Raw genomic sequence first — 13,380 nt, 5'->3', positions numbered from 1 at the left:
TTTCCAAGGTGAATCAATTTTTTATTTGCTATCTGTGGGTTCAGATCTTTATGTATAGTAGAACCTCAGAGTTTTGAACACCAGAGTTACAAATTCACTAGTCAGCCACCCACCTCATTTGTAACTGGAAGCATGCAATGAGGCAGCAGAAACAAACAAAAAACCCCAAATACTATGCAGTACAGTACTGTGTTAAAGGTAAACTACTAAAAAAAAGGAATGTTATTTAAAAAAAAAGATTTGATGAGACAAGGAAACTATCTCTGTGCTTGTTTCATTTAAATTAAGATGGTTAATTTTTTTTTTCTTTTGCATGGTGAAGTTTCAAAGCTGTATTACGTCAGTGTACAGTTGTAAACTTTTGAAAGAACAGCCATCTCACATTGTCAGGATTATGAACATCTGAGAGCTAAGTACAGCCTCCATGCCTGAGGTGTTCGTACCTCTGAAGTTCTACTGTAAGATAAAATAGCTCCACTGAAGTCAGTGACAGTGTGTTGAATGAAGTTCTGCCCCCCACAACCCTACACCCCGTTTCTAACCTCATCATATTTATTTCTTTTATTTTTATTATGGCAGTGTGCAGACTGTGATGAATGTTTTACAAATATGTTATAAAACCCAGTTTGCATCCCAAAAAACTCACAGTTTAAGAAAACAAACTTCAAACAAAGGGTCAGGTAGAGGGAAAAGGCATATGCGGTTTATTTTAGCCTGTATCAAGACATAGTCCCTTTCCTCCTCAAAAGTTTTACAAAGACCCACTGTACTATAATTTGTGAATTCTATTAGCATGCTCTCCTTTTTCTAGATTATAAATGAAGTCCTTTCATAAGATTAGCCCTTATACTGATCACTGTAGCTCCACGATAGACATCTCTTCGCAATACTCAGTATTTTGCCAATTAACATTACTTTTTGCGCCTTTTAGTCATGCAGCCAGATTTCTACCAAGCTGATCTGACTGATTTTTGTGAATAGATTTAATAGAAAACTGTAGAAAATGTGTCACAAACATCCAAAGCCCCGCAAATTTTACTCTCTTATTTTGTAATTCTGTCCAAAAAGGCAGTTATGTTTGTCTGATGAGCTAATCTTTATAAAGCTTCATTTCTGCTTATTGCTTGTGATTCTGTTATTCTCAGGTTTCGAGATTATTTATTTCACTTGCAGCATTTATTCCAGGTATTTTTTTTTTCTGGGAGCAGATGTTGGATATATAGAACATAAAGTGTCAGGATCGTTCTCTTTTCTGTTTTTGAAGATCATAAACATAACTATTTTTCTTCAAACTTCTGGTACCTCCTCGCTTTGATTGTGAATGGGTCACAGTAAACATGGTTTTGCTTGCTGATACTTTAGGACAGGTGTGGGCAAGATATGGCCTGCAGGCCAAATCCAGCCCACTAAGCCCCAGGATCTGACCTACAGACTGCCCCACTGGGATCCTCAAGCACACAGCAGGAAGCTGCTTAAAACAACATGGAGCTGCCCCACACTGCTTTAAGGAGCTGCCTGCTCCATGCAAAAATCTCTCAACTCCCATTGGCCAGTTTCTAGTTTCCCGCAAGTAGGTGGTCAGAGGTTTTGCTGCTGGTTGGGAGCAATGCACGAACCCTCCACCACCCCTTGGTGTCTGCAGCAGAGAGCCACATGGAGCCTGCTTGACTGATCTGAGGCTGCAGCAGGCAGGGAAACCTGCTTCAGAGGGCTGTTGGCCAGGAGTCATCTAGGTAAATACCTCCCAGCCAGCCAGATCCTGCCTCTGGCACCCCAGCCCCTCCTTCCCCCCAGTTCTCTGTCCCTGGTTACCACCCAAATCCTCTGCACTCCTCCTCCAGGTCACAACACTGTCCCCTTCTACACCCTCCCCAAGCCAGAATCCTTTCCTGTACCCATACCCCCTCCAAGATTCCTTGCCCCAGGTCACAACCCCCACCTTCACCTAAACTCCCTCTCAGCCTCACCCCACTCTCTCCTACACCCCAGCCGCTTACCCAGAGCTCCCTTCTGCATCCAGCCTCCATCCCAGACCCTGCACCCCCTCTATAGAAAAGTACAGCCCTTGACCACTTACCAAAATCTTGGAGTGACTCCCCGCATCAAAAATTATTGTTCACCCCTGCCATAAGATGTGCCTCATCTTAATTTGAAGATTGTATGTGTGAAATTTCATAACTGGACAACATTCTTTGTGTACAGCTATCATTCTGTCTGTACTTTGTTTCTGTAAAAACAAAATGAGGAGAGAGGTGATCTGTTGGTTTAAGCATACATCAGAGACCCAGGAACTCCTGAGTTCTAACTCCCACTCTGAGGTTCATCCATCTGTGGCAAGTCATTTGCCCTCTGTGTGGCCTTGAGTGCCAACCTGTAAAATGGGGTTAATAATCCTCACCTGTCTCGCAGTAGTATTGTGGGATTAAGTAGCTAATGTTTTTGCAGTTTTCTGAAGATAAGTCAATATTGTGCACGTGTGCCCCTTAGAAACTTACACAAGGTAGGGCCTGCATCTCCTCATTAGCCAGTCCATACCTCCAGCATTGTGATCCTGTTCAGGATGTTTCCCTTAATAAAATAGTGAGGTACAGAATGCTCCTGGGCTGTTTATATCAGAGCTTCTTCCATGCCTCTGACCTTAAAGCTGGAATCTGTGGATCTTGAATGAGGGTAGCTCTTCTCTGTGTGCTGAAATCTCTCCCCATCCCTCTCTCTGTCTGGCCTCCCTGCTGCCCTTTGTTTGCACAGTAGCCTCTCCTGGTTCCTTCCCCTCCCCCTTAGAGTTCACAGCAGGGCAGCATGCTTTGTAGCTGTATCCAGGATCCAAGGTCAGTGTGAGCCCTCAGTTTCTCCACCCTGGCTCGGGTGGAAGGCAGCCAGGATCACAGCACAGTGCAGAGACAGAGGCCTTTCAGAAGTGGCTCTGCTTCTGGTGATCAGCCTGTGTTAAAAGAACTCTTGTTTGTTTTAGCTCGTGGGTGACTGACCGTCTTTCCTGAGAATGTATGGGGAGTTGGCGTAGATTGTACTGAGCAAGAGGTTTGCAAACTTCAGGTGTCTCAGAATTTCAGTAATAAAGGAAAAGCACTTATTAAAAAAATTCTTCTGCATGGCACCAAATGGGACGTAGTGAGGAGTGGTCTGGGTCATGTGGGGAGACTCCATCTCTTCCGTGATAAAATGATGAGCTCTTAGCTGTACTGGACTAAGCCAAGAAAGCAGCATGTACTGCCTTTCTCCTGATTTGTCATTTGTACAGTTGTGCCTGAAGGTAATCCTGTTTAGGAATCCAGGATCAAAATGGAGCTACAGGGTATGGAGAGGTTAACACGGAGTGAAGAGATCAGATCTTGTCAGTAAATTGTAGTGGAAAAGGCTCTTGCATTTTCCTTTCTCCCTCAGGCTCTGCCTGTCAGAAACTCCCTCCCACATGAGTCCCCTGCCATTTGCCAGAAAATTGCAGGGGAGAGGGGCTTTTCCTGTCTTTTTGCTGGGAGTTGACCAACCGTCAGTCTGTGGCTTTCTCTGGAGCCTGGCGCTCATTCCTTGTGGCTCTGTGTGTTCCTCACCAGAAAAATAAACTTGGGACAAATGCAGCAAAGTGCACAGAAGCCCCAGCCTTTCCCAGGAGACTGGCTATTGCTCACCCCTTCCACTTACTTTTCATGACAAACTTTTCATCATGAAACTGCATGGGTGCAGTTCATTGCCCTGGACTGGAGATCTAACTAAGCAGCTTTGAGAAAGGACAAGGCAGAGTTCCAGGCAGGTTGTAACTTCTGAAGAGAATTCAGTGCTGCTTTGCATCTCAGGTGCCTTTCCCCTGCTCTTCCACCTGTGTCCTTGTTCGCCAGTGCCTCTCATTGCACAAGCTTTTTTGCTACGTCTCTGAAACCTTTAATATATCTCTCCCTTGCTTATTGGGAACTTCCCTTCTCCCCAAGGCTTCCGTAGTGTTTGAGTGAGGGGAAAATCTTCTTTCTCAGTTGTTCTCTCAGTGCCCCTTGCTTCTGTGAAGGTGGTATAGGGCCTCTTATTAGCTCGTAGACTAGGAGAAGATTGGATCTGGGAGACAGTATTGCAGCAGAGTTAGCTGGCATTTCTAGAAATGACACTGATTTCCAAGGCTATAGAACTCTGCTGTAAAAACTTGTTCATGCGCTCAGTCACCCTCAGTTTGAATTGACCTCTGAGACCAGTCCTGGCAGTACTGGGGAGGTCCCTTTCACTTGACCAGCGCACTCTCTTCCCAGACCTGTCTGCTCACCACATGAGTTCTCTGAGTAGAGTTGCAGAAGGAAAATAACCGATCCTTGTATCTTGCTTTCTACCAGGCCCTGTTTGCCAACCATCCACCATCCAACAACTCCAACAATATATCCACGCCAGCTGATTCTGGTGCCCGCAATACATCAACCGCTACTTCCAGCATCCAAAAGACAGCCAGTTCACACAAAGTGATGCCATCCCAGAGTACATCTTCTCACCTGGTCCCAAAGCCTCCAGCCAACCACAGACAGGCAGTGGTCAGAAAAGTAGCAGCACAGAGGATTTCCAAGTAAGTTTTTTGCCATGCCAGAGAAATCTTTGAGGGAAACATTTGATACGTCTCCTTTTGGGGCCTGTCTTCTTCAACTGAGACCATCAATTGAGCCTGGCCCTGATACGCTGGCGTAGGTGTGTCCGAACATGGAGCATTACCTCAGCATGTAAGCAGGGCCTCAACTTCACTTAAGTGCGGGGACACAGGAATTACCACATACGGATCAGAGAAGCGGTCTACATAGGCCACCCTCTTGTCTCTGACAATGGTGAGTGACAGGTGCTTTGTGAGGGAGCAAGACTGGAGTAGCTATGTATTAGAGATACAGGGACAGAGTTCTTCTGGAGAAGCTGGTACATTTCCTGTGGTCCATAGGGTGCTGGGAGGTTGTGGCAACCCCATGCAGGCCAAAGGGCATGGTGACAAACTGGTACAGCCCAAATGGAGTGGGAAAAGCTGTCTTCTCCTTGGAAGCTGATGTCAGTGGGATCTGCCAATTTCTCTTTTATTAAATCTAGGGGGGAAATGAACTGTGCATCTCCTGGTCTCTTGCATAGTTCTTCTACACTTGGCATAAGGTCAGGGTTTGGGAATAGGGTAAGGTGGCGCAGGCCCTCCCTGCTCCACTGGGCCCAAACTCATGGCCCTACCAGTGATATGGTGGCCCACCACTCATTTAAATGTCACTGAGTTCCACAGATTAGTTATGTGCTGTGTAAAACCAAAAAAAATCTCATATCAGTTTGTTTGTTGCCTGCTAATTTCCTTGAGCATCCTTTGTTCCTGTGTTCAGAGGTGGTAAGCGGGATTAATTTTGTCTGTACCATTCACTGTTATATCTCTCTGTATCGTGCTCCATTTCTTTTTTTCTTTACTGTAGACTGAAAAGTCTTCATCTTTACAATATCTCCTCATACTGAGGTTTCTCCAGTCCTTTTCCTTAGCCATCATTGGGCTAGTTCTGATCTCAAAATGTGGATTGTGGGGAGGGAAACATATTCATAGCTCCTTTCACTCAGTTTTGCAGAATCCTGGAGATGTTTGATTCCTGCCAAATTTTCTGACTCCTCTCCTCCCTTCCCTGTTTAAGAGAGAAGCTTTATTAAAAATAATCATTTTTTCTAAAAATCCCTGTAGAAGTGCTCTGGTGCAAGATAGAGGCACATTGACAATGCTGTGGATGGGGCATTGAGGGAGCAGAAATTGAGTAGCAAAGTGTTTTGGAGGTTGATAGCCAGAGATCTGTTATAGAAGCTGATCTATTTCCTGCCTGCACACTGCCTGCCTTTAGATAGTGCACTAAATTCATCCCCCAAAACTATTTAAAAAGAAAACAAGACGTTAGCAGAATTGGTTGACTTAGTAAGGGTGGCTGTGAGCACGAGGTCTGGCAGGTCTGTGCTGGTGAATTCGCCATCTGATTCTTATTGTGCTGAGGTGGCTCATGTTAGTACAGGTGACAGGTTGTGTCAATGTGTTCCCTTGCTGGGCAGCAGGGATGCATATTTGAAGATGCCGGTGAGCTGTGCTCAGTTGTTGGCAGGAAGACTATTTATCCTTGTGAGATGGAATTGCAGCTTCTTGGACAGACTTTATTTCGCTGCATTTTTGTGGTTTCTGCTCAGTGACAGGCAGGAGTGTGGGAAAACCGGAAAAAGCTCAGCATCAAAAATGCACGGAAGGAGGGGGGAAGCAAAAGATTCCTGCAGAATTTCAAAAACGTAATCAAAGTATCGAAAGCTGCAAGAAACCACTCCAGAAATACTTTGATTTACCTTTTGGACACTAGGACAAAACTCCAAATTCTTCATTCATGTGATCTCTCAATAATATTTTTTTCACTTGCATGGAAAGAAGTGGTGCCCAGCTTTTCTTCTAACATACTGGAATCTGACATTTTTCAAATCACCGTCTTTTGTTCCTATCTAACATATCCACCCAAATCAGAGAAAGGACTGGCGATACTGTATACAGAGCAGGGGACTGGATGAAATTCTTCCTAAAAGAATCAGAGAGAATAGGGATGAAAATATGCCTTCCATGCTTCAAATCATTCTTTCCATTCTCCACCTTCCTGAACAAGCCTCTCCTTGCTAAATACAGTATTTGACATAATTTAAATCCTTTTTTTTGAGGTTCCTGATTATAATTATACTAACTGATGTTTCTTTAACCTTTCCTCCTATAACAACAAGAAGTCTTGTGGCACCTTATAGACTAACAGATATTTTGGAGCATAAGCTTTCATGGTCAAAGACCCGCTTCATCAGATGCATGAGTGGGGGGTGGGGTGGTTTCAGAGGGGTATTTAAAGAGTGGGGTCCCAGTAAGAGGGAGGGCCAGAGCTGACAAGGTCTATTCAGCAAGGTGGAAATGTCCCAGTATCAATAGTACTGATCAAGAGAGGAAAAAACAGGTCAGATCAGACAGGGGGATGTGAGTCTTTGTCAGAGTCTAATGGGGAGATATTAACACCCAGAACAGAGAAACTGCCTTTGTAAGCTGCGAGCCACTCCCAGTCTCTGTTTAATCCATGGTTAATGGAGTCAAATTTGCAAATAAATTACAACTCAGAGATTTCTCTCTCCATTTGATTTTTGAAATTTTTTTGTTTCAGGACTGTCACCCTTAAATCTGCCACTGAGTGTCCAGGGAGATTGAAGTGTTCCCCCACAAATTTCTGTACATTACCGCTCCTGATGTCTGATTTATGTCCATTTATTCTTTTATGTAGAGACTGTCCAGTTTGGCCAAAGTAAATTGCAGTGGGGCATTGCTGGCACATGATGGCATGTGTTGTATTAGAAGATGTGCAGGTAAAGGAGCCCCTGATGGTATGGTTGATGTTAGGTCCTGTGATGATGTCACACACATATCTACACCAGTGACATTATCACAGGACCTAACATCAACCATACCATTAGGGGCTCCTTTAGCTGCACCTCTTATTCCAGAGACATCCCCCTGTCTGATCTGACTTGTTTTATCCTCTGTTGATAAGTACTATTGATACTGGGCCATTTCCACCTTGCTGAATAGACTTTGTCAGCTCTGGCCCTCCTTCTTACTGGGACCCCACTCTTTAAATACCCCTCTGAAACCACCCCCACCCCCCACTCATGCATCTGATGAAGCGGGTCTTTGCCCACGAAAGCTTATGCTCCAAAATATCTGTTAGTCTATAAGGTGCTACAAGACTTCTTGTTGTTCTTGAAGTTACAGACTAACACGGCTACTTCTCTGATACTTTCCTCCTATAGTAATCCCACACACCTAGTCCCCAATTGTCTCATTTTACTTATTAGACCTCTCCTGTTTGAAATGTTACTTGTGTGTTGAAGTGAAATTGTAATATTCCAAAAGTTTTTCTACCCAAAAATTAGAACTATCACATCCCTAATCCATGACATGATTCTTTGCCTCTTTACATAAAACATAGCGTATTGTTTGGTCTGTTGTTTTTTTTTTTTTTGATTGCTGTATGGGATTTTCAGTTCATCCGTAATTTGCTGTCCACCATCACCCCTAAATCTTTCTTGGCTGCTTTCCAGGCCTCCTTCCTTCCAAGAGATCTCAGTTTGGCCTGTTTCTTTTAATGGAATATACTGATTTTCATTCGCTAAGGCAAAGTCTCATTTTGATCATTTCAATCTTAATTATTCTGATTCATTTTTCCAATTTCTCTAAGGCCATTTTAATCTCTATCTCTGTTTTTTGTAGCTTAATATAATCACATTTTCTTTTCAAAACTGTGTTTAGAATTTCCTGCAGGCTGTGTAGATAGTTTTGTCTCCCTGAACCAGCTCTTCCATGTCAGCATTATCACGTCACTCAGTGGGCACATATGGTGTCCAGAAGAGTAGGAGAAGCAAAAGAGAAAGAAACCTCAGCTACAAACAAGATAAGAGATTCTAAAGATGAACACCACTGACTCATCTAGTAATTCAGGTCACAAAAGAAAAAAGTAATGAAACAACCAGACAAACAAGGCTTGTCTTTTCTATTCCTTTCCATTAAGGTTTCTCAGTCTCCCAATCTGGCAAAGAAGAAGAGTGTCCTTGTTGTGGATTTGAAAACAACAAGAAGTCTTGTGGCACCTTATAGACTAACAGATATTTTGGAGTATAAGCTTTCATGGGCAAAAACCCGCTTTATCAGATTCATGAGTGGGGGTTGGTTTCAGAGGGGTGCTTAAAGAGTGGGGTCCCAGTAAAAGGGAGGGCCAGAGCTGACAAGGTCTATTCAGCAAGGTGGAAATGGCCCAGTATCAACAGTACTTATCAAAAGAGGAAAAAGCAAGTCGGATCAGACAGGGGATGTGAGCCTTTGTCAGAGTCTAATGGGGAGATATTAGCACCCAGAGCAGAGAAGCTGCCTTTGTAACCTGTGAGCCACTCCCGGTCTCTGTTTAATCCATGGTTAATGGAGTCAAATTTGCAAATAAATTGCAGCTCAGAGATTTCTCTCTCCATGGGATTTTTGAATTTTTTTTTTCAGGACTGAAAAAAAATTTCAAAACTCAAATGGAGAGAGAAATCTCTGAGCTGCAATTAATTTGCAAATTTGACTCCATTAACCATGGATTAAACAGAGACCGAGAGTGGCTCACAGTTTACAAAGGCAGTTTCTCTGCTCTGGGTGTGAATATCTCCCCCTTAGACTGACAAAGGCTCACATCCCCGTCTGATCTGACTTGTTTTTCCTTCTTTTGATAAGTACTGTTGATACTGGGCCATTTCCGCCTTGCCGAATAGACCTTGTCAGCTCTGGCCCTCCCTCTTACTGGGACCCCAGTCTTTAAATACCCCTCTGAAACCACCCCCATGCCCACTCATGCATCTGATGAAGTGGGTCTTTGCCCGCGAAAGCTTATGCTCTAAAATATCTGTTAGTCTCTACGGTGCCACAAGACTTCTTGTTGTTCTCGAAGCTACAGACTAACATGGCTACCTCTCTGATACTTGTTGTGGATTGTATCGAAGGCAGACTCCTTAATGAGGCAATAGAGGAAAAAACTGGGACCTTACGTTAGGGTATAGAAAAAGATCATGGTACTGAAAGGAACTGTTTAAAGTGCAGCCCTGTTAGAAATGTGGCTCCATAAAATGGTCTCGTGGGTTCCATGTTTGTGTCTCAATAATTTTCAGATTCAATGTGCTCAGATTACAAATAGATAGCTTTTCTGACTGCTAGCACCACAAACTCATCCTGGATTCCAGGAGTCAAGCTGGGTTCATTCCACCCTGTACGCTATCATCAGTCATAATGATTCCATAGGCCAAATATATATCCTTTGTTGAAGTTACTCAGGTGTTACCAAGGGCAGAATTTGGAGACAGTGAGATCACACTGTCAGTAAAGCAGCATTTACAAACAGTGAGAGCAGGCAGATTTCACGGAGGGCAGCATTTTGTCTGCAGCACCTTCCTTACAGATTATGATTTGAGAAGCAGAAAGAAATCAGCTTCACTTTCAGAGCCTGAAGTGAGTTGGCATTGTTGTTAAATGGAGAAAAAAATCCATGTGTAATCTCAGAGCGTTTGGTTTGGAAGGACTGAGATTCAATAAATATGAAATGTTACAATGCCATTTAACAGTTGGTATTCAGAGAACTGCTTTTTAAAACCAGAACTATGAGAGGACCAGGTAAAACAGGACTTTGAAAAGCTGGTGAGCAGAACCAGCACTCAAAGAAAAACGATTCTGCAGACAAGGGAGAAGCGGTGCCAAGTGGAGAAAAGACAGTTCTTGGGGCCAGCATTCACAGAGCCTGGGGAGAGCTGTGTGGAGATTGTTGACCAGCTGTTGACTGACAAAACCTGATGATGATGTTGATTAGTGTAGCACAGTCTCTTGTGTGAGGTTTTGTGTTATGCCTTTTCCCAATATTCCCATTGAGGCATGTGCTCTGACTGAGTGTTCCCTGTAGCCATGTGGCTCTGGAGGAATGAAGTTGGCTAGTATGTCAAATTCCCATTCCCAAGAAGAATTCTTCTGCCCTATTATTCTTTTATATATTTACTCTTTGTGGCAATAGCAATAGCTGTGAAAGATCCAAGAGTTTTGCAATGTCATAGCCAGCACAGGAACAGGAGGGAGGTGATGCCTTTCTTCAGGCTTGTGCAAATTTGCCTCAGAATTCATTGGAGTCCTGACTGCAACGTGATATAGATGTAGCCAGCTGTTTTCACAAGGGCTGGTCAACTTGGGCAGATAAGCAGAAAGCAGAGGAGGTGACTGCATAGAGAGCTCTGCAAATTGCTTTGGTTCTGGTTTGAACCCTATTCTTCCCATGCTTATGTATTCCTTGGCAGATGTGAAGTATCTCGAGTGTGCTGGGCATATCTCATGTAAAAGCAGAGTACCCACTGAGTGGAGGAGCTGACAGCAACAGAGGAAGCATGCAGCTGCTTTTGGGATCCCTTTCACTTTCTGCTACTGCTGCACAGAGGCATGCTTGTTGTTTTAGCTCCTGAGTGCCTGGTTAATCAGGCAGCTTGACCCTTAGACATTTTTTGGCAGCTGTACCAGAGCATCTGAAAGAAGTGCCTTGATTTAACATACTGACACAGCTGGGCTCACTAGGCCTGCAGCTCTTAGGCTGTGGCCAGCCTTGCAGCATACACAGAGACACACATGGAGAGATACCCTGTCCAAGAATAACAAAGAGGAACAAGCCTTACTGGCACTGGCTCTTCATGTCTGGTGCTGTCTTCTGGACAAACCTCAGTTCCTGCATGATGTGAATTTGCTGGGATCAATTATGTCCCTGTGACCCCATTAATTTCCCAGGAATAGGTTGTAACAATAAAGAGGCTCAACTTTTGAACCTGTAGAAGAGCAGCTTCCTTCAAAGATATAGTCTGTGGCAGACAGCATAGATAAAAGTGGTGTTATGTCAAAGTGAAGGATGTCAGCTCCCTTTCCAAGACACTCATCAGGCAAAGAGAGAACTAAGGCACTTAAGAGCATTTATGCAATGGTGAGAATAAGGAAAGGGTAGTATTTGGGGAAATTAAAAAGGAAGAAATAGCAAAACTTTTTGAGAGATGGACTGCTAGGGTGGAGAACCAAAGGTGACACATTGAGATGAGAAAACAAGAGAATTTGAGGGGTGAGATTAAAGAGATGGGAAGGAGTTGAGGGAAAGATAGAGATCTGGGAACTGATTGCATAGAGGTGATATCTGAAAATGCAGGATTAGATGAGATTACATAGAGGACCTAAAAAGAAGATGGTAGGCAGGTGTATCAAATGCTACCAGAGAGAAAGAGAGCAAGTTCTGTTTAAAATCACTTACGGGTAGAAGCATGATCCTTCTGCCCTTGGCTCCCCACATCTTAGTGTCATACCTGCTGACTTTACTGACACAACAAGTTTTTATCTGCTAGTCCCGCATGCTTCACCCAGCTACAGTGACGGACCTGAATTCAACTCTCTTCATGCAGCACAGACAGAATCAGCAGCTAAATTCCAAGTGCAGAATCTTCATGTAAGGCAGAAAAATCCCAGTTGGATTCTCAGGTCCTGGCTGAAGTTTGCAACATTGATAGTGAGAAAACATAAGCACAGTAGATCCAGAACTGAAAGACAAACATGAAATCCAGCATGTCATTTTACAATAGCATTTCAGAGTATGACTGAGCTAAGGTAAAGGTTGTTCCATGCAAATGTCATGTCAGACTTCTCGCCCCAGGACCTCAATTTATTCTGTTTAACCCAGGTGAGAAAAACATAGGTGCCCCTGCCTGGCCAGACAGTTGCCAGGAGTACCTGGATTGCTGGCAACTTGCTGACTGGAATCTGAAAGCAAAAAATGTCAGTCAGCACTTCTGAAGTTGCTCACATGTGCCTGAGTCTGTTAGTCATCAGCACATCACATGGGGATTGGAGATTACTATTCTTATCACTGAGGAGGGCTGGGAGTTATTCTGGACTTGTGCAACAGAGGGGAGTCAGTAGAAGAGGAGAAAGAATTGTGGCAGGCGCAAGAGACTGAGCAGGGGAGCAAGAGTGATCAAAATGGAAAGTCAGGAGGGCCAGAAAGTAGTCAGAAAGGCTACAGGGACAGCGAGCCAGGAGAGGGGGTCTGGACGGATAAGGAAGAGAGGATGGAGCAGTGAGCAGGGAGGAGATTCATGACTTTCATAGATTTTTCATGTCAGAAGGGATCATTATGATCATCTAGGTTGAACTAGAATCCTCAGTGAACTAATCTATTGTCAAACAGGAGAAAGTGCTAATCTCACTTAGAGTGATATTCCCCTGATAAAAAATGCAAAATTGAACCTCACAAAGCCCAAGGAGGATTTAGGATCTTTGAGCCCCAGACTTTTGTACTAACTGCAGATAGGCCTGCAGAGGCATGTGCTCTGTAAAGTGAGTGAGGACTGGATTCTTCGTGTGTGTGGATCTCATCTTACAGCTCAGTGAATCTGTGAGATTCTTCAGATGGGGCCAGCATATGAGATTAATTCTGAGTTTAGCTTTCAACACAGCCTCTCTGCTAGCTCCCTCTCTGTGTGTCGTAGTGTCCTACCAAATGGCTTAATACAGATTCTGCTTCAGAGCACTGAATAGTAAGTACCTTATGGTACTAGTAAGTGTGTTTTTGACTTGACAGCTCAGAACCAAATGCTCTTACTTCATTTCCCATCTACTTCTCTCAGTACCAAGTACAAGGGACAAACAGCTGATTGAGGCATATAAAAATAATGGCTTTTTCAGGTGCATGTGGGTGCATTTGTCTCCCCTCTACCTTTTTGGCACTCCTGTTGGCACTGCCTATTTCTTTCCATGTCAGAGGTGGGCAATAAACAGCCTGTGGGCTGTACAAG

General features: G+C 43.8%; 1 protein-coding gene across 6 annotated transcripts in view; it reads left to right on the top strand.

The window, feature by feature from the left end:
* Nucleotides 1–13,380, top strand: part of TTLL5 (tubulin tyrosine ligase like 5) — a 238,586-nt gene that overhangs the window by 204,090 nt on the left and 21,116 nt on the right. For 5 of the 6 annotated variants that reach the window (XM_074998793.1, XM_074998790.1, XM_074998792.1 and 2 more), the window contains exon 31: nucleotides 4,335–4,558. The exons of the other annotated variant lie outside the window; for it this stretch is intronic. In XM_074998793.1, the coding sequence (XP_074854894.1) occupies nucleotides 4,335–4,558 (224 nt within the window). The remainder of the gene's footprint in view (nucleotides 1–4,334; nucleotides 4,559–13,380) is intronic. 6 annotated transcript variants of the gene reach the window in all.

This window comes from Carettochelys insculpta, chromosome 6 (assembly GCF_033958435.1).
Source record: "Carettochelys insculpta isolate YL-2023 chromosome 6, ASM3395843v1, whole genome shotgun sequence".
NCBI classification, from domain to species: domain Eukaryota; kingdom Metazoa; phylum Chordata; order Testudines; family Carettochelyidae; genus Carettochelys; species Carettochelys insculpta.
The sequence above is the reverse complement of the archived record's forward strand: the minus strand, read 5'-3'. Positions and strand labels throughout refer to the sequence as shown.